The 20,400-nt window shown below is 51.2% G+C and overlaps 1 protein-coding gene across 1 annotated transcript in view; it reads left to right on the top strand.

Annotated features, from left to right (window-relative positions):
* The window catches only part of EFCAB8 (EF-hand calcium binding domain 8), a 108,381-nt gene that overhangs the window by 41,350 nt on the left and 46,631 nt on the right, over positions 1-20,400 (top strand). Inside the window, 8 exon segments of the mRNA XM_032143267.2 lie at positions 1,101-1,231; positions 9,164-9,231; positions 9,444-9,595; positions 10,850-10,987; positions 12,396-12,506; positions 14,034-14,261; positions 15,333-15,403; positions 19,848-20,052. Of these exon segments, the coding sequence (XP_031999158.1) occupies positions 1,101-1,231; positions 9,164-9,231; positions 9,444-9,595; positions 10,850-10,987; positions 12,396-12,506; positions 14,034-14,261; positions 15,333-15,403; positions 19,848-20,052 (1,104 nt within the window).

Here is a 20,400-nt window from a genome sequence, read left to right as displayed (position 1 = left end):
GAATGACACACTCAGGGCGGTCTGGGTGGTCCAACAGGCCTGCACTGACTATTTATTTTGGTTGAGTCAGGGCCTTACTCTGTTGCCCTGGCTGGCATGCAGTGGTGCGATCGTGGCTCACTGCAGCCTTGACCTCCCAGGCTTAGGTGATCCTCCCACCTCAGGCCCTTGAGTAGCTGGGACTACAAACACCACACCCAGCTAATTTTTTTATTCCTTTTTTGAGATGGGGCCTCACTGTGTTCCCCAGGCTGGTCTACCTACCTTGGCCTCCCAAAGTGCTGTTTACAGGCATGAGACACTGCAGCTGCTCTTCTGTCTTCTGTGGGAAGCTCATCTTGGGCTTGGTTTTCCCTCCAGGTCTCACTCGGTGTCTTGGATTCGGTGCCTTCATTGCGACAGATGCTTGGTGACAGTGTGTGTAAAATCCAGCTCAGGGTCTTGCATGTAGAAAGCACTGAAGAAATATTTGATGAGCCAGTCTCTCCAACCCGCCTTTTCCATTCTTGTCCCGGAGAGGAAAATCTCTAGATCGGGAGGCCAAGCACTGGTCCAGGTCACAGAGTTGGCGCCAGAGAATTCAGAGCCCAGCCAGCCCCTTCAACTGCGTGTCATCTTTTGTGGCTCAAGTTGCAGCGAAATGCACATTCTCATGCCCTCTGTGCTTCCGTGAGCACTCCATGCTGTGACAAACATGGAGGGTGGCAGTGGACTGGGAGCACAGCCCATCTGTAGAGGGGGCTCCCTGTGGATAACTAGACTCTGGCCTGGACAGACTTGAATTCATCCTTTTTCTTCTCGTGGGAGATGATTAGTATGGGCCTGACCTTCCCCATCCTCTAACTTACAAGATTTCAAATGAAAGCAGGCTTGTGTGCTTTTAAGCATTTTCAGTGACAAGTGATGGCCAGTGCTGGTCATAGGACCTGAGCTAGGATTGCGGGGCCACATCACTTTGTGATCACTACGAGAAGGGCATTAGACTCTGTGATCCGTGATCTCTGGGCGCCTCCAGTCCCGACACCTGGTCATGTTCTGGGGGCTGGGCCTGGAAAGTTGTCCTTGGGTGGAGTCTCCCACCATTGCTACTGTCTTCCCAGGCTCTCCATCCCAACTGGTGTCAGCAGGTCAAGTTCATCCCCCAGATGAACGTGGTGGTCTCCTGTTCGGCCATCGAGAAGTCCTCTCTGGTGCTGACGATATTGCCAGCCAAAGCCTCTGAGAAACCCAGGTAAGAAGTGCTGCTCTCCTGGCTAAGGTGGTGGGGCTGGAAGGGAGGGGGGTGGTGAGTGGACTGTGGGGGCTGACAGTGGCAGATGGTGGTTGGTGTATGGACTCTGGAGTTTAGTTTTTCCAGCATCGCCACCAGCAGCACGGTGAGAACACAGTAGCTTCTTTTATCTCCCAATCTATATGCAAAACTCAGCATAGAAGCCAGCACAGAGTGAGTGGCAGTCAGTGAAATGTTTTCTGAATGAAGGGATGACTGTGAGTTACTTTCTCCTCTGTCACCCTCAGTTCCCTCATCTGTGAAAGGGTGTGAAAGCACGTACCTCACTTCCTCAAGGGTTGCGTGAGGGAATCCTCTGTGGTATGTGTTCAGTAACTGGCAGCATTGGTTCTTTGCGGATGGTTACAATCTGTTTCCTTCAGTCTGGATTCCTCTACCCTAGAGTGAAGTTTTTTCTTTTCTTTTGAAAAACTAGTTAATCACCGGGTGTGGTGGCTCACGCCTGTAATCCCAGCACTTTGGGAGGCCAAGGCGGGCGGATCACGAGGTCAGGAGATCGAGACCATCCTGGCTAACACGGCGAAACCCCATCTCTACTAAAAATACAAAAAAAAAAAAAAATTAGCTGGGCGTGGTGGTGGGCACCTGTAGTCCCAGCTACTTGGGAGGCTGAGGCAGGAGAATGGCGTGAACCCGGGAGGCGGAGCTTGCAGTGAGCCGAGATTGCGTCACTGCACTCCAGCCTGGGGGACAGACCGAGACTCCGTCTCAAAAAAAAAGAAAAACCAGTTAATCACACAAGTATGTATTAAATGCATTGTCCATGTAAAAAATGAAAACATTATAAAGAAGGTTGGAGTCCTGAGGGGCCCCCTCCTTATTCAATCCCCATTCCCTGACCCAGTTATCAAAAGCCACCACTTCTGTTTTTTTTGTTTTTTTTTTTTCTTTTTGTGACAGAGTTTCACTCTTGTTGCCCAGGCTGGAGTGCAATGTTGCGATCTCGGCTCACCACAACCTCTGCCTCCCGGGTTCAAGCGATTCTCCTGCCTCAGCCTCCCAAGTAGCTGGGATTACAGGCATGCACCACCATGCTTGGCTAATTTTGCATTTTTAGTAGAGACGGAGTTTCTCCATGTTGGTCAGGCTGGTCTCGAACTCCTGACCTCAGGTGATCGGTCTGCCTTGGCCTCCCAAAGTGCTGGGATTATAGGCATGAGCCACCGCGCCTGGCCCACTTCTGTTCTTTCACTGTGTGGCTTCTACTGTGCAGTTTACTGTAGATAAACTGGTAGGTATGTTCTCTCGTGGAGTCTTCCTGCTGGGTTGCTCTTGCCCCTGCAGTTTTCCTCCAGCCCCTAGTCTTTGCCTGGAGCCTTTGGGGCTCTGACATTTTGCTCCTGCACAGGCTGAAGATTGAGCCTCAGGAGAGTCTTTTTAGGGGAACAGCAGGAGATTTAAGGCCTGTACTGGGGAGAGACTGGGTGAGGCCAGGGTGGGGTTGGGGCAGAGACGGAGGGCCATTTAGACCCGTGTCTGTCCATTTCTGTCCTGGTTGTTTTTCAGGGGAAATTTCAATCCTGAGATGATAAAGCTAATTTAGTCCAACTCCTCATTTTACAGATGGGAAACCCGAAGCTTAGGGAGGGGAAGTGACTGTCTTAGAGCAGACACTTGAGCTGGAGTTTTATCTTGGGCCTCATTATATGTCCAGTGCCTTTTTTTGTTTTGTTTTGTTTTTTGAGACGGAATCTTGCTGTGTCACCAGGCTGGAGTGCAGTGGCGCAATCTCGGCTCACTGTAACCTCTGCCTCCTGGGTTCAAGCAACTCTCCTGCCTCAGCCTCCCTAGTAGCTGGGACTACAGGCACACGCCCCCACGCTCAGCTAATTTTTGTATTTTTGTATTTTTATTTTTTATTTTTTTATTTTTTTTGAGACGGAGTTTCACTGTGTTGCCAAGCTGGAGTGCAGTGGCACAATCTTGGCTCGCTGCAACCTCCGCCTCATGGGTTCAAGCAATTCCCCTGCCTCAGCCTCCTGAGTAGCTGGGACTACAGGTGGGCGCCACCACACTCGGTTAATTTTTTTTTGTATTTTAGTAGAGACGGGGTTTCACCATGTTGGCCAGGATGGTCTTGATCTCCCAACCTTGTGATCCACCCACCGCAGCCTCCCAAAGTGCTGGGATTACAGGCGTAAGCCACCATGCCCGGCTTAATTTTTGTATTTTTAGTAGAGATGGGGTTTCACCATGTTGGCCAGGATGGTCTCGATCTCTTGACCTCGTGATCCGCCCACCTTGGCCTCCCAAAGTGCTGGGATTACAGGCATGAGCCACTGCGCCCGGCCGTCCAGTGCCTTTTTAACCAAACAGTGCACTATGTACATTTCTAGACAAGTCCTGGAGCTCCCTGCAGGCCGGAAAATGGGACCTCCGGGAATGTCTGATGTGAAGGGGAAGTTTCGGTCTTGGGTTCAGTGCTTTGAATGGGGCCGTGTGGCAGGAGTTTGCTTGGAGCTGTTTGCTGAGGCTATCTGTCTGCATTGGTGATGGTATCACTTAGTGTATATTGGGGTGTCCAATCTTTTGGCTTCCCTGGGCCACATTGGAAGAAGAAGAATTGTCTTGAGTCACACATAAAATACACTAACACTAACAATAGCTGATGAGCTAAATAAAAATCACAAAAAAATCTCATAATGTTATAAGAAAGTTTATGAATTTGTGTTGGGCCACATTCAGAGCTGTCCTGGGTTGCATGAGGCCCATGGGCTGTGAGTTGGACAAGCTTGGTGTATAAGATATGTGTTTCATTCAGATCTTGTTTTATTGAGTCCCGATGGCAGGAGGATATCAGGGGGTCACCTCACCAGGGCCAGGAGGGCCTCCATGGGCCGGGCCTGCTGCCTTCCTGACCTCATTGCCTCCACTTGCCCACTCAGCTCCACTGGCCTTCTTCAGGCTCAGGCGTGCTCCTGCCCCAGGGCCTTTGCACAGCTCCGCTGTCTGTGGTATGCTCTTGTTATTGATTGACTGATTGATTGATTGATTGAGACAGAGTCTTGCTGCAATGCCCAGGCTGGAGTGCGGTGGTGTGATTTCAGCTCACTGCAACCTCCACCTCCCTGGTTCAAGCGATTCTCCTGCCTCAGCCTCCCAAGTAGCTGGGATTACAGGCATGTGCCATCATGCCTGGCTAATATTTGTATTTTTAGTAGAGACGGGTTTCACCATGCTGGCCAGGATGGTCTTGATCTCTTGACCTCATGATTCGCCCGCCTTGGCCTCCCAAAGTGCTGGGATTACAGGCGTGAGCCACCGTACCTGGCCTTGTTTTTAAAATTAATTAATTTTAAATTAATATTTTCATTATAAAAAGTTTCAAGCACACACAAAAATAGATAAAATAGTATAATTCTTTCATATCACCTAGTAGCTAGTCCACGTTAATATTTCTCTAAGTACCTCAGAGTATCTTCTTACAATATTTGGAACTAGATGTAAGCACGGTTCTGGGATGGTTTTGAGCAGAGAACTGGTATGGTCTGACTTATATGTTGCAGGTGGAGCGTCCATGGGCAGGGGTGGCGGTGAGGACACCAGTGAGGAGGCCATTGCAATAGTTGAGGCTGCATAGGATGGTGGCCTGGAGCTGGGCTGTGTTGTGGGATGGAGGGATTGGAGATGTATTTTTGGGGTAGGGTAGAGAATATATTTACACACACAAACACAGAGACACATGCTCCCTTCCTTCAGCCTGGGTGACAGAGCAAGACCCTGTCTTCAAAAAAAACAAAAGACTCCATTCATGTCAGACACGGTGGCTCCCTCTTGTAATCCTAGCACTTAGGGAGGCCAAGGCAGGAGGATCCCTTGAGGCCAGGAGTTCAAGACCAGCCTGGGCAACACAGCAAGATCCCATCTATACAAAAAATTTAAAAATTAGCTGGGAGTGGTGGCACACCCCATGCATTCTTGTCTGCATGCAGTGCAATGTACAGGCCAGCAGGTGGCACCATTGACCACTTGCTGGTCTCCCGTTTTGGCAGTGCCATCTTAGGGCATAGCCTCTGCGGGTGGGGCCTGGCACTGGCACCCCAACCTCTGCCTCTGGAGTCAACCTCAGCCTCCAAGGCAGTGTGGGTCTGAGGCTCTGGCTTCCCTGCAGCCAGCCTCACCTGAGTTCTCAGATGGTTCGAGCCAGGAGCAAATCTGATGGAGCGGGTGTGGTAGCAGGAGCCGGTGCTGAGTGTGTGGACTGACCCCCGGTGTCTCCTCGACTGTCCCCTCTTCCTTCACTTCTGCCACCACCACCTAGTTGAAGCCACCATCATCTCCCACCTGAACTGCTTGCCCTGGCCCTCTTAGCAGCCTCACCGTATCCCCTCAGGCCATGTTCCCTGACCCACGGCCATCAATAAATCTGATCCAGCCAGGGCACTGTATGGAGCCTTCAGCGGCTCCTGGCCAGGGCTGTGGATTGGGCCCTGCCCACCTCACCCATGTCCTCTCATGCCCTCTCCTCCTGGCCCACCTGGTGCCCACCACACCGGCCTTACATAGGCTGCTCCCTCCAGCTGAAGCCTCACCCCTCCCCTGGGCTCCCCAGGGCTGACTCCTTCTCACCCTTCAGGTCTCCGCTGCCCTGGACCCTCCTCAGAGAGGCTGGCAGAAGTGAGCCTCCTTCTGTTGTCCTCTGTCAAAGCCATGTGCTTACGTCCCTTGCAGGACTTGCAATGATTTGTAAATGTCCATCTCCCTTCTGTGTGTCCACTTCCTCCTGCTGTTTCCCTCTAGAAGGAAAACCCCCTATGGTAGAAGCCTCATGTCTGTGCCCCTGGTAATCCTGGCAGGAGTAGGAGCCAGGAAATCTTTGTTGATGAATACATGAATCTGCCTGAAATAATTTCTACTAACATTTTGGTGACCATTCTTCCAGAACATTTTTTGGCAGCACATGTATGTGTGGAGGGAGGAATATCTGGTTTGGCAATAATTGAAATATGTGTACTGCCATCTGTTCTCTTTGAAGCTTTGATTTTTAGAGGAATCCTTGTGGCTCTGGACAGATGATTTAAAGAGGAGCAAGGCTGGAGATGAAGGAACTGGCTGGGAGGCTGATACGGCAAAGTCAGGGGCCTGGGCTAGCAGCAGCCATGGGAGCGGAGGGAAGTGGGCAAGGAGGACTTGGGGCCAGGCTGGATAATGGGAGCCACGGTGTTGTCCAGGTCGATGCCCAGGCACCTGGCTTAGGCCCCCCCCCCGGGAGTGGTGGAGGAGCCGGGTCAGGGGTCACTTCAGTGGAGGGCATGCTGTGTCAGGGGGCCGGGGGCCGTACTACAGATGCCTTTGGATGGATTTTTTGTTGTTTTTTTTTTCTGAGGCAGGGTGTCATTCTGTTACCCAGGCTGGAGCTCACTGTAACCTCAAACTCCCAGGCTCAAGCGATCCTCCTGCCTTACCTTCCTAAGTTGCTGGGACTGCAGGTGCACCACCACGCCCAGCTAATTTTTAATTTTTTTGTACAGATGGGATCTTGCTGTGTTGCCCAGGCTGATGTTGAACTCCTGGCCCCAAGGGATCCTCCTGCCTCGACCTGCCAAAATGCTGGGATTACAGGCGTGAGCCACCGTGTCTGGCCTGAATAGAGTCTTTTTGTTTTTCTTCGTGGACAGGTTCTGGCTCTGTCCCCCAGGCTGGAGTGCAGTGGCATGATCACAGCTCACTGCAGCCTCAACCTCCTGGGTTCTAGCAATCCTCCCACCTCAGCCTTGCAAGTATTTGGGACTGCAGGTGCACCACCACGCCCAGCTAATTTTTAATTTTTTTGTACAGATGGGATCTTGCTGTGTTGCCCAGGCTAGTCTTGAACTCCTGGCCTCAAAGGATCCTCCTGCCTCGACCTGCCAAAGTGCTAGGATTGCAGGTGTGAGCCACCACACCTGAATGGAGTTTTTTTTTTTTTTTTTTTTTGAGGCGGTGGTGGGGTAGGGGTACTGAGTCTTTCTCTGTCGCCTAGGCTGGAGTGCAGTGGTGCAATCTTGGCTCACTGCAACCTCCGCCTCCCAGGTCCAGGTGATTCTCCTGCCTCAGCTTCCCGAGTAGCTGGGATTACAGACACATACCACCATGCCTGGCTAATTTTTGTATTTTTAGTAGAGGTAAGGTTTTACCATGTTGGCCAGGCTGGTCTGGAACTCCTGACCTCAGGTGATCCGGAGACCTTTGGCCTCCCAAAGTGCTGGGATTATAGGCGTGAGCTACTGTGCCTGGCCAGAATGGAGTTTTGAAGAGTCTAGTAGAAGGAGCTGGCGGGGCAGGATGTTGTGGATGAGAGGCATGGGCATAGGCACAGAGCATCTGGGGCTCTTAGGCCTGTGAGGGCTACAGGGCCCTGGCCTTCCTGGAACTCCTGTCTGGGCCTCTCCAGCCCTCTGAGCCTCACCTGGCCCTAATGAGCCTTTCCTCTCCTTGATCGCTGCTTACTGAGCTTCCTGCCACCTCCTGCCATGTCTACCCTAGGTCTGAATCCTGACCCCTGTGTGGGAGGAGTAATATTTTTTCTTCACCCATTGTAAGGTTTATGGCTGAGACCCTGATGACCAAGGCAGATGAACAAGAGAAAAGCATATGCACAGTTAAGTTTCATGACATGGGAGCCTTCAGGAAAAAACCCAAAGAGACAGGGACACCTCTGTATTTTCATGTGAAGTTTGATGAAGAATGTATAGTCATGCAGGACGATTGGACTAGTACCATCTGATGGCAGTAAACTGTTTGTCCAGATCCCCCTCTGTGTCCCTGTGTCTTCAGAAATAAGGACATTGGGGCCGGGTTGGGTGGCTCATGCCTGTAATCCCAGTACTTTGGGAGGCCATGGTGGGTGGCTCACCTGAGGTCAGGAGTTCCAGACCAGCCTGGCCAACGTGGTGAAAGCCCATCTCTTCTAAAAATACAAAAATTAGCCAGGCGTGGTGGTGTGTACCTGTAATCCCAGCTACTCGGGAGGCTGAGGCAGGAAAATCACTTGAACCTGGGAGGTGGAGGTTGCAGTGAGCCAAGATGGCACCACTGCACTCCAGCCTGGGCGACAGAGTGAGACTCCATCTCAGACAAACAAACAAACAAACAAACAAACAAATGGACATTCCTTTCCCCCAGGTATAGGTATAGAGTGGGCACTATGGAATCAGTGTTCTATGACCTGCTTCAGGGAGAAGGCTAGGGGAAGACAAGTGCGGCCCTCCTTCTGCTTCTGCTGTTGTCTCAAATGCCAAGGTGCCATATTTTGGGGTAGCATGTCCTAAACCCCATAACCCCCATCGTTTGCAACCTGTGTGACCTTGGGGGAGCTCCTTGACTTTTCCTTTTGGTGTCTCTATCCCTAGCGCAGGGCAGTTCTATTCTTGGGCATTGTATGAGATGTACAGATGATGCAGGAGACAGCACCCCACATGGGGACCACATGTAGCCAGGGTGGGGCACCCGGGAGCTTCCTTTCTGTCCCTCCCTTGGAGCCCCGCTTTTTTCTTGATTTGTATCATGGATGGGAAGATGCCTGTCCCAGTACAGTTGATGTGAAAATCAAATTTGCCCTTGGAATGAGGCCAAGTGCTTTATAAATGTCAGGAGTCTCTCCTGCCTGGGAGCTGTCTCTACCTGGAAGGTGGCATCTGCCCTGTGGGCTGTTGGTTTGGGGCCAGGACTGGGCCGCTGCTTTGCCTGTGGTGCTGAGCCCTGACTTGGCTGCAGGGTGAACCCTGGGTGGTCTCTGGGGCTGCTCCTCTCCTAGGATGGAGAGGTAGTGACTCCTCCCTAGGCCTCCTGGGACGCTCTGCCTCTAGCTCCTCCCACCCCACGCTCAGTCTCAGAGGCTCCCTTGGGGCCACTGCTCCCAGCCCTGCAGCCCTCACTCCTTTGATACTGCAGGTTGTCAGTGCTGCATTTAAGGAAAGGGATTCTTTGCTTTGATTACTGCCCAGACAGGAACTTCCTGGGTAAGTCACCTTCATGTCACCCAGAAGCTGCTGGGGGAGGGCTGCTGGGGATGGGGGGACCACCAGAGCTCAGGAGAGGGCTGCACAGCTTCTGGCCTCTGTCTGGCTTCCTCTCCTGCTGCTCTTGTCCCCACTTCTGGGCACCACCTTCACCAGTGGGTGAAGGTCCCCAGTGGAGGCCCCTGGGACTGACACCCAGGTCTTGACCCCAGTGACTGGTGGCTACGATGCCTTCATCCGCCTGTGGAACCCCTTTGTCTCAAAGAGGCCTGTGTGGCTGATGAAGGGACATCAGACCTCAGTGACGCACATCCTCGTGGACAGCAGGAACAACAGCATCCTTATCAGTGTCTCCAAGGACAAGGTCCGCCCCGACAGTCCGCCCGATATCCTTCTGTTCCTCAGAGAAACACACTGGCCAGAGGAATGGCATGACCTCCCTGCCCACGGCCCCACATCTGGCCAAAGGCCTAGTGGGAGGGGCCCCGGGTGGGAGGAAGGCGAGGGTGGCCATGGACCTCTGAGCATGTCCCCAGAGCTGGGTTCCCAGGTAGCCCAGCCTGGCTTCTAACTTTGTGACCCTGGCAAGTCCTTCCCTTTTCTGAGCCTCAGTCCTCAGTCTCCTCATCCATAGAATGGGCTGTTGAGTGGTTTAGAGAACCAGCAGCAAAACAGCAGTGCAATGTCTGGCGCAGGGGAGTTGTGCAATGCATGGCAGCCGTTCCCCTGCGCTGCCCCTGCCTTCGATCTGCACCTCTCAGCTGCTCTAGTGACCCCTCCTCGGCTACCTGGCCATGAGGGCCGGGCTTGGCCTTTCCCCCATGCCAGGGCTCCCTCTTGGGACCACCACTGCGCTCCTCTGCAGCTATAGGCTCAGGATACTGCCCCGCCTGCTGGGATGTGCTGTGGGCCCTCCTTTAGGGGACAGGTTACATTTTCCGGGACTCGGAGATGGAGAATTGTCAGGGCCCTCAGGGTCACCCAGACCACCCTCTGCAGCATATCCACACACCCTCCTGTCTGGAACTTTCCCAGAAGCCCTGGGAGCTGGGATCATCGCCTCTGATGAAGGGTCTGAGTCTGGGGGCATGGGGACAGGGACGGGCTCGCTGAGGTCCCTAGTCGGCCACGGGCAGAGGGTGCCTCCAAGAAGTGAGGGTCTTGGAGGGACTTCTGTGGGGCCCTCTAGGGAAAGTTCCTTCACCTAGGAGGAATGGGAGGGGCTCCTCTGGGGACAGATAGGCCACTGTGGCAACTATGTTGGTAGCCACTATCGGACTGTGTCCCAGGCTGGAGTGGCAGCAATGGAGGGCCTGGGGCCAGCATGTGCTGCCTGGCTTGGCTTTTGTACCCAGCCAGTGAATTCAGCTGCTCCAACAGGGTGGAGGCCTGGGGGCAGGCTGGGGGGTGGAGCTGTGCCCGACCCTCATTCACTGTGTACCTGGGTTATCTGAGCACAAAAGTAGCCTTTCTGCTGCTGGGTGTGATGGTGTGTTGGAAGTGCTTGGACGGACAATGTGCCCTGGCCTTGCTCGCCGGAGGCACCTCCAAGGCTTCAGGAGCCGGCTACATCCCTGAGCACCCATGCTCAGCCTCTTGCCTATTTCCCATCCCCTAGAACATTCGCGTGTGGGACATGCTGGACTACATATGCCTCCAGTCCTTCTGCGGGAAGTTTTTTGCTCTGGGAAACTGCCCCATCACCAGTGCCTACTTCTTGGAGAAGGACAATACCCTCATCTGCAGCACCTACTCAGTGAGTGCCGTCCCAGGAGGGAGTGGGGTCGAGGCCGCAGGTGGAGGGCCAGGGCCTGAATCCCGTGGGACACCCAAGGGGTGGCCGCGTCCTGTCCCTCCTGGGACTGCTGAAGCGGCTGGACTCTGTGGCCTGGGCTGTGAGGGGCAGTGTCTTGGGATTTCCTGAAATCCTGTTTCTAGGCCCCCAGCCTGTCACCCTCTCTGCAGCTGCTGCTGCTGTCTGCACTGTCCCCACTCAGGCGTCCTCAGCCTCTCCCTCTGGGAGCCACCCTGAACCTCAGGCTTGTTAGGAGCCCTTCCTGCATGTTTTCTTGGTCCCGTTCCTTGTCTCAGTCATGAGCCGCATAACTCTGTCCTGTTGCTACTACGTGACTGTTTTTCCTGCTAAGTCATGAACTTTGGGAAACGGGCCACGTCTGAGCAGCGTCTCTGCAGGAGAGACCCTGTGGGAAACTGAGTCACAAATAGGAAGGCCATCTGTGACTCAGGACTCAGCTGGAACCCCTGTGAGGTCTGTCCTGACCCTGGAGGACAGGAAAGATTGGGACAAGCACGATGGGCTTCCTGTGGAGGTTGGGGGTAAGGGGGCCCACAATAAGATGGAGGCTTGGGGAGGTGCAAGGCTGAGCCACAGCCCATAGATGGGAGCAGAAGCCCAGAAAAGAGATGCGGGGGCCACTCGTGCTTGAGCTCCACCAAGCCCTACCACGCTCTGTGGGCTGGGCCACCCTGGCCGGTGACATGTGTGTCATCCTTACGCACTTGGCTGGCTCTTCCCTAGACAGCAGTTTTCTTGAGAAGGAAGGTGGTGGGTTCCTTTATCTCCTTGCTGAGTGCCAGACAGGTGGTCAGCATCTGTTGAATTAAATAGACCTTTGAAGTTCGTTTCAAATCACCAAACCTTATCAACCCCTGCCTTTTGTCGTGAACTGAGAATATATGACAAAGACACTGTCCCATCTCTCTAGGAACCTACAGGGTAGAAGAAAAACAGATAATTTCAGTAGAAAGTGCTATGTGTTATGGTAGAGTTGTGCTTTTTGGAGCACAGAGGAATCCTTAGCCTCGCCTGGGGCAAGGGGGAGGCAGGGAGAGCTTCCCGGAGGGAACACCTGATTGAGGCTTCAGCTTCTCAGAAGTTATAAGGTGAAAGGGACCTTGGACTTGGAATTTGGGGTTCTAGGAACACTAGGGTTTGGGAGGCTTAGTCCCGGGGAGCGGGAGCCATAGAGTAGGGTGGGGGTATCTGCAGGCTGCTGAGGAACCTGGAGTCTTGCTGGAATCAGGCCTGCGTGTGGTCAGGATGTCTTGATGTGGTGATTTATTGGAAGTTTTTCCCGGCGGCCCATCACTGTGAGCAGAGCCCTTCTGACAGACGAGCTCTCTGCCTCTTTCCTCACCTACAGATCGGGATCCTAAAAGGGTACTTAGAGGCCCAGGGGCCTATCAAAGCAAGGAAGAGGACCACTCATTGCTCACCCCTGTGCGCTGTCCTCTACAGCAAGATCTTTAAGCAGGTGAGTGGCCCAGGGCTCGCCTCTGAGGCTGGCGGGAACACCAGGTGACACGGGGCAGAACCAGACCTCCCTGTGTGCCTGGGTCTGTAGTCAGCTCCCATGGCACATTGGGAACTCTTACAGCCTTGATGGTGGTGCTGGGGCAGCGGGATAGACTCAGAAAGCAGCTCTACAGATGGGCTGGCGTGGGACCAGCTCAGAGTTCCATCCGTTAGCCACGGGATCGCCTAACTCCTCTGAGCCTCATGCCTTTGGCTGAGCGCCTTGGGTCAGCTCTGGACCGGGCCTTCTTTACGTGGACTGTGAGACGGAGTGCTAGTTGTGGGGCGCTTTCCTAGGTTCCCAGAGTGGGTGCTGTTCTTGGGCATCTCTTTCCAGGGAAGCTATAACTTGGCTTTGTTCATTGTAGGAAGGGACGGAGGCCCAGGCAGCAGGCAGCGCCTTGGTCCTTCGTGGAGTCTCTGGGTTGGGCAGGGCAGCTAGGCATGAGGAGTTGCTTCTGAGGTGTGAGGATAGGAGGGGCTGCCGCCTGAGGCCCTCTGCTCACTCTCACCCACTGGGACCTCTTGTCTGGCCCAGGCTCTGGACAGGTGCGCTGCATTGGCTGCAGAGGAGGCCTCAGGCTGCACAAGGCTGGAGCTCACCATTCTGAGCTTCTCTCCCATCTTGGCTCCTGCCACCACCATCTCTCACTGCCTCAGGGCTCTTCAGTACCTTAAAAAAGTTTGTTTAAAATTTAAAAAAATTATCGACTTTTCTAGATCTTCTCAGTAGGGAGGGTTGGTCTGAAACCACCTCACCTGCTACTTTTTTTTTTTTTTGCCAGAGTCTCGCTCTGTCACCCAGGCTGGAGTGCAGTGGGATCTTGGCTCACTGCAATCTCTGCCTCCCAGGTTCAAGCCATTCTCCTGCCTCGGCCTCCCAAGTAGCTGGGACTACAGGCACGTACCACCACCCCCAGCTAATTTTTGTATTTTTAGTAGAGACAGGGTTTCAGCATGTTGGCCAGGCTGGTCTCAAACTTCTGACCTCAAGTGATCCACCCTCCTCAGCCTCCCAAAGTTTTGGGATTACAGGCGTGAGCCACTGTGCCCAGCCTTACCTGCTACTCTTGCATTATAACAATGGTCATGGTGGCAAAATGTTTCACTGAGTGGCATGGCTGTCCTTATTCTCAACATGTCCCTACTTAGGGGGCAGTTAGTTTATTATTTTTTTTGACGGGGTAGTCATAATTAATATTGTTTCAGTAATATCTTTTCCAGATAGGGATTATTTTCTTTGGCTAGATCCTGATAAGTGCCATTTCTGAGTTAACAGGTCTTCACCAAACGTTCCAGTTTGCACTGCCCTGTGATACAGGGCAGAGGAGGTCCTGTTTTCAAAAGTGGCTTATGCTGTAGCAGGGGACACTGAACGTCTGTTTTCTCAGTGGATGGAGGGGAGGGGCCAAGGCAGTCTGGAGACCACCCTTGGGAGTGGAGGCGCTGGCCTCTCCAGCAGCCCCCAGCTGTGTGCTCCCTACAGGTGGTGAGTGGCTGCCTGCGTGGCACAGTGAGTGTGTGGGAGGTCGTGACGGGCAGGAAGACGATGGAGTTCTCTGTGTCTGGGGGCCAGCACGTGGAGATGACCGCCATGGCCCTGGATGAGTCCGAGCGGTGCCTGCTCACAGGTTTGCGGGATGGCACAATGAAGATGTGGAACTACAACGTTGGCAAATACCTGTTGACCTTTCCCAATCCGGAACAGCTGGAGGTCAGTCTTGCTTGTCAATTACAGCCAGGGACGGCCTCTTGGGAAGCAAAGCACAGCTCCTGTGACCCTGGGATGCACTATTTTTTGTACCTCTCTGAAAGGGTGTTCATCATAGTCAGGTGGCCTGGCTTCAAACCTCCCTGAGCCTCTGTGTCCTCATGCATGAAATGAAGACAGGTAACAGTGCCTGGACTAATAGGTTTCCACTAAGGTTAGCTACTGTTGCTCTTTAAATTTGCTAGCACATCTCATTCCACATACTGGAGCTTTGGATTGCATTTCTAGCAATGGGATCAGTTAATTCACAGCCACCCATGGTCACCCCTATTTGGGAAATGCCTGACGGTATTATAGGGCCAGTCCATGGGAGTGGCATAGGGCAAAGCCAGCAGTTCCACCCTAACTTCTGTGACACGGTCCTTTAACCAACTCAGAAAGTGTACTTAGCTGGCCAGGCAGTGGTCACGCCTGTAATCTCAGCACTTTGGGAGGTTGAGGCAGGGGGATCACCTGAGGCCAGGAGTTCGAGACCAGCCTGGCTAATATGGCGAAACTCCCGTCTCTGCTAAAAATACAAAAAAAATTAGCCAGGCGTTAGTGGTGGCTGCCTGTAATCCCAGCTATTCGGGAAGCTGAGGCAGGACAAGCCGGGAGGCGGAGGCTGCAGTGAGCTGAGATCCAGCCTGGGTAGCAAGAGTGAAACTCTGTCAAAAAAAAAAAAAAAAGAAGAAAGAAAGAAAGTGTACTTCGCCAAGACGCCAGGGGTTGAGTACTGCTCCAGATCCTATCACTCAGTGGTGACTTGACCTTAGCCAGGTCACTTGCCCATTTCCCAGCTATCCTCTCTGTAAAACGGACATGGATGCCTACCCTATCTGATTCCCCTAAGTCCATCAAATGAGGGAATAGGATGTGAGAGCATGATGACAAATACATGGTGGTATCAACTGTAGGCGATTCTCATAATCGAGAGGTTTGACTTCTTGCTTGGCACCTTTAGGAAGACATTTAGGGCCCAGAGCCATTTTCTCTGAGAAGTTTTCTAGTTCTGTTTTCTTTCATCTTCAACAGGTTAGTGGGATTATCCATATGAACAAAGTGTTCTATGTGACAGGATGGAGTAAGAGAATCACTCATTTCCTGTGAGTAGAAAGCATGTATGGTGAGTAGGTTCCAGTAGCTGCGTGTTCTCTCTCCAGATGGGTTCCTCCGTTCCTGGCTTTCCTGGTGGTTGGAACACCATGCAGGAAGTTAGTGGTGGTTAATGACTATTGCTTCATCTGCTCATCCATCCATTCATTAATTAGTCATTGAGGCTCATATATTCTTGGCCTTTTGCTAGGTGCCTGGGATGGGTATAAACAAGAATGTTGGAGTCTTTATCCTCCTGGAGTATCCAGTTCAGTGGGGGAATGTCTTAGTCCATTCGGGCTGCTGTACCAGAATATCATCGACTGAGTTGCTTATAAACAACATAAATTTATTTATCAGAGTTCTGGAGATAGGGGAAGTTCCAGAAAAGGCGCCAGCATATTTGGTGCCTGGTGAGGGCCCACTTCCTGATTCATAGACAGCTGTCTTCTTACTGTAACCTTACATGGTGGAAGGGGTAAGAAATCTCTCTGGGGCCTCCTTTATAAGGGCACTAATCCCATTCATGAGGGCTCCATTTTTGTGACCTTATCGCCTCCCAAGGCCCCACCTCCAAATATCCTCGCCTTGGGGGTTACGTTTCAATATGTGAATTTTGGGAGCAAAATTCAGTCTATGGCATTCCATCCCTGACTTCTCAAAATTCATGTCCTTCTCTCATGCAAAATATATTCATTTCATCCCAATAGCCCAAAAGTCTTAACTTGTTCCAGTATCAACTTTAATGTCTAAGTCCAAAATATCATCTAAATATCACCTAAATAAAATATGGGTGAGTCTCAAGGTACAATTCATTCTGAAGCAAATTCCCCTCTAGCTGTGAACCTGTGATACTAACATGTTATGTACTTCCAAAATAGAATGGTGGGACAGGCATAGGATAGATACAAGGGAGAGATACGAAAGAAGAAAGGAGGGACAGGTCCTGAGCAAGTCAAAAATCCATCGGGGCAAATGCTAGTAGACCTTAAATCTCAAAGATAATCCTCTTTGGCTTGCTGCCCTGCCCTTCAGACCTGCTGGGGTGGCAATTCTGCCCCTGCAGCTTTGCCTGGCAAGCGATTGGAACCCTAAGACTCTGGGAAGCCCTACACCTACAGATTTGGGGAGCCTTGCCCCCATAGTGGCTCTATGCCTGGGCCCTGCCCCTGTGGCACTTCCCTGCATGAGCCCCCTGGCCCTGTGGGGCTGCAATTCTAAGGCTATGGCTCTGCTGGGAGACCCTGTTCTTTGAAATCTAGGTGGTGGAGGCAGCCATGTCCTCCCAGCTCTGCTGAGTGCAGTCCATGCTGTAGCATGGTCCACAGGAGCCACACCTAGAGTGGTCAAGGAGCATGAAGAATGGAGCCTGTGAAGTTAAGCGATGATGGTAGAGTGTGCTGTGGTCCCATGGGCACTGGTGGCCATTCCCTTGAAACCATTCTGCCCCCAGAGCCCTTGTACTCTGGGCTGGTGATGGGAGGGACAGTCCTAATGATCTCTGAATTGCCTTCAGGGTCATTCTTTCATTGTCTTGGAGAACAGCACTGGCTTCTGTTGGGTTGGCTGATCCATACTAATCTCATCAAACAGTGCTTGGCTATGTCTTTAATGATTGTATTAGTTTGTTTTCACACTGCTATAAAGAATGCCTGAGACTGGGTAATTTATGACGAAAAAGGGGTTTAATTGACTCACGGTTCTGCATGGCTAGGAGGGGGCCTCAGGAAACTTACAATCATAGTTAAAGGTGAAGGGGAAGCAAGGCACATCTTACATGGTGGCAGGAGAGAGAGTGCAAGGGAAACTGCCACTTTTAAACCATCAGATCTTGTGAGAACTCACTCACTATCACGAGAACGGCGTGAGGGAAACTGCCCCCATGATCCACTCACTTCCTACCAGGTCCCTCCCTGAACATATGGGGATTACAATTCAAGATGAGGTTTGGGTGGGGACACAGAGCCAAACTATATCAATGTTCTTTCCTGAACAGCCTTTCTCATTCCTTTCTATATGGATAGGATGACTCTTTTAAGTTCTGCTTCCATTTTTTTTTTTTTTTTTTTTTAAGACATGGGATCTCACTCTGTCACCCAGGCTGGACTGTAGTCATGCGATTATAGCTCACTGCAGCCTCAGCTCCTAGGCTCAAGCGATCCTCCCACCCCAGCCTACAGAGTAGCTAGGACTACAGGCACATGCCACCATGCCTTGCTAATTAAAAAAAAATTTTTTTTATAGAGATGGGGTCTTGCTATGTTGCCCAGGCTGGTCTTAAACTCTTGGTTTCAAGCAGTCCTCCTGTCTTGGCCTCCCAAAGTACTGGGTTACAGGCATGTACCACTGCTCCTGGATTCTGCTTCCTTTTTGATTAACAGTTTGGTCTCTTTAAACCATTTGTCTCTTGTTGCATTTTATTATAAGTTGTCAGGAGAAACCAGGAAACTCCTTCAATATGTTACATAGAAATTTCCTCAGTCAAATATCCAATTTCTTATCTTGCAACTTCTACCTGTCTCAAAACACTAGAACACAAATATAATTCAGCAAGTTCTTTGCCATTTTGTAACAAGTATGACCTTTCCTCTAGTTTCCAATAACATGTTTCTCATTTCTTCACCAGAGACTTCACCAGAATGGTCTTTAACATCCATCTTTCTGCCAAAATTCTGTTCAGGGTTACTTAGGTATTCTCTAAGAATATTGAGGCTTTCTCTGCATCTGTCCTCTTTTCTTTCTAGGCCCTCACTGGAATCACCCTTAATGGTCTATGCATAGCAATGCAGGCTTTTTCTATCATGGACCATCCATCCTCTACTTATTACCTACCTTTTTTTTTTTTTTTTTTTTAAGACAGAGTCTTGTTTTATGGCCCAGGCTGGAGTGCAGTGGTGCAATCTTAGCTCACTGCAACCTCCGCCTCCCGGGTTCAAGTGATTCTCGTGCTTCTGCTTCCCAGGTAGCTGGGATTATAAGTGTGTACCACCATACCTGGCTAATTTTTTGTATTTTTAGTAGAGACAGGGTTTCATCATGTTGGCCAGGCTGGTCTTGAACTCCTGGCCTCAAGTGATCCACCTGTCTCAGTTCCCAAAGTGCTGGGATTACAGGTATGAGCCACCCTGCCCAGCTGCTATTACCTAGTTCTAAAGCCACTTCCCACATTTTTAGGTATTTGTTACAATAACACCCACTCCTGGTACCAATTTCTGTCTTCGTTCACTCAGGCTGTTATAACAGAATACCATAGAGTAGGTGGCTTATAACAACAGAAAATTGTTTCTTATAGTTCTGGAGGAAATTCTTAGATCAAAGCACTGGCAAATTCAGTGACTGGTGAGGGCCACTTCCTGGTTCATAGATGGCCATTTTGTTACATGGTAGAGAGGACAAGGGATCTCTCTGGGCCTCTTATTTTTGTTTTAGTTTTTTAAGAGACAGGATCTTGCTCTATTGCCTAGGCTGGAGTGCAGTGGCATAATTACAGCTCACTGTAGCCTTGAACTCCTGGGCTCAAGTGATCCTCCTGCCTCAGCCTCCTGAATAGCTAGGACTACAAGTGTGTGTCACTGTACCTGGCTAATTAAAATTTTTTTTTTGTAGAGATGTGGTCTTGCTCTGTTGCCCAAGCTGGTCTTGAACTCTTGGCCTCAAACGATTCTTCTCCCTTGGCCCCTCAAAGTGCTGGGATTATAGGCATGAGCCACCATGCCTAGCCTAGGACCTCTTTTATAAAGGCACTGATTCCATTTATGAGGGTTTTGCCCTTCTGTCCTAATAACCTCCCAAAGGCCACACCTCTGAATACTCTCACATTGAGGATTAGGTTTTAACATAAATTTTGGAGAATATGAACGTTCAGTCTATATCAAGAAGGCAGGTACTAATCAAATATTAATACTTTCATTTATAAAGTATATTAAGTGCCGTGAAAAAAAAATAGGAGTTTCTATGGGGGTTGAATGGGTGGAAACCTGATTTCTTCTTGGGGGCGGTGGTCAGGAAAGGCTCAGTGAGGGTGTTGTGGGTGGAGTGCAATCTGAAGCATGAGAAGGAAGGGTCTCTGTGAAGTCTTTAGGGTAGGATGAGCATTCCAGGCAGAAGGAACACTATGTTCAAGGTCCCTTTCTTTTTAGGGACCTCTGTAAGGCCACAATTTCCCCCCCTTTAAACCTTAATCCTTACCTAGGTTGTCTGACTGGGGGCGTATTACACATTCATTATCTGTAAGATTAGTTTATGTAAAGCCGCTATGACAGGGCCTTTGTAGAAGGCATGTAGTAAGTGCTTAGTAAATGAGGTCAATGGGACATGGCTTCAGCCCAGCTCTGACACCTGAGAGTATCCTCCTCTGAGTCGGCTCCCAGAATCCTCAAGACTCCAGTGCTTCCCCAATGGATGGAGCATTACAGGCTGAGCTCTCAGCCCTCCTGCCTCTGGCCATGTGCACAGGTTCCACAAGACCAAGCCGGTGCCCTTGTGCTACCACTGGCAGACCTACCACACGGAGGACATCCTGAGCATGGCCAAGTACCAGAACCAGTTCCTTGGGACTTCCTCCTACGGTGGGGACATCCTCTTCTGGAACACTGGCACACTCAAGCCCATCTTCAACTTCAATGCCTCTAGGAGCCCCTTGCCCTTGCAGCCCAAGAGGGTGTGTTAACAGGAGCACACTCTCCTCCCACCCTTCTTTCAGCTGTGAACCAGAATTCTGTGGGGCAGGGAGGGTGGGGAGCACCCTGGGAAGCAGGAGGGATAATGGCGACTTGTTCTGGAGGGGGTGGGGAGCTTGGTTAGGTAGGTGGTAGTTTCTGTAATTATCTTCATTGGACAGATGAGAAAATGGAGGCACACGGAGGTTAAGCACCTTGCCTAAGGTCACACAGCCAAGAAGGAGTAGATCAAAACCCAGGCAGTCTGACTTCAGAGGCTGGCAGTGCTGGTCCCGCCATCTTTAGTAGATTACTCACTCCTTTCCCATTGCTGCTACACATTGCCACTC

This window comes from Hylobates moloch, unplaced genomic scaffold (assembly GCF_009828535.3).
Source record: "Hylobates moloch isolate HMO894 unplaced genomic scaffold, HMol_V3 SCAFFOLD_21, whole genome shotgun sequence".
In the NCBI taxonomy this organism is placed as follows: Eukaryota; Metazoa; Chordata; class Mammalia; order Primates; family Hylobatidae; genus Hylobates; species Hylobates moloch.
This window is presented reverse-complemented; position numbering and strand designations above follow the sequence as displayed.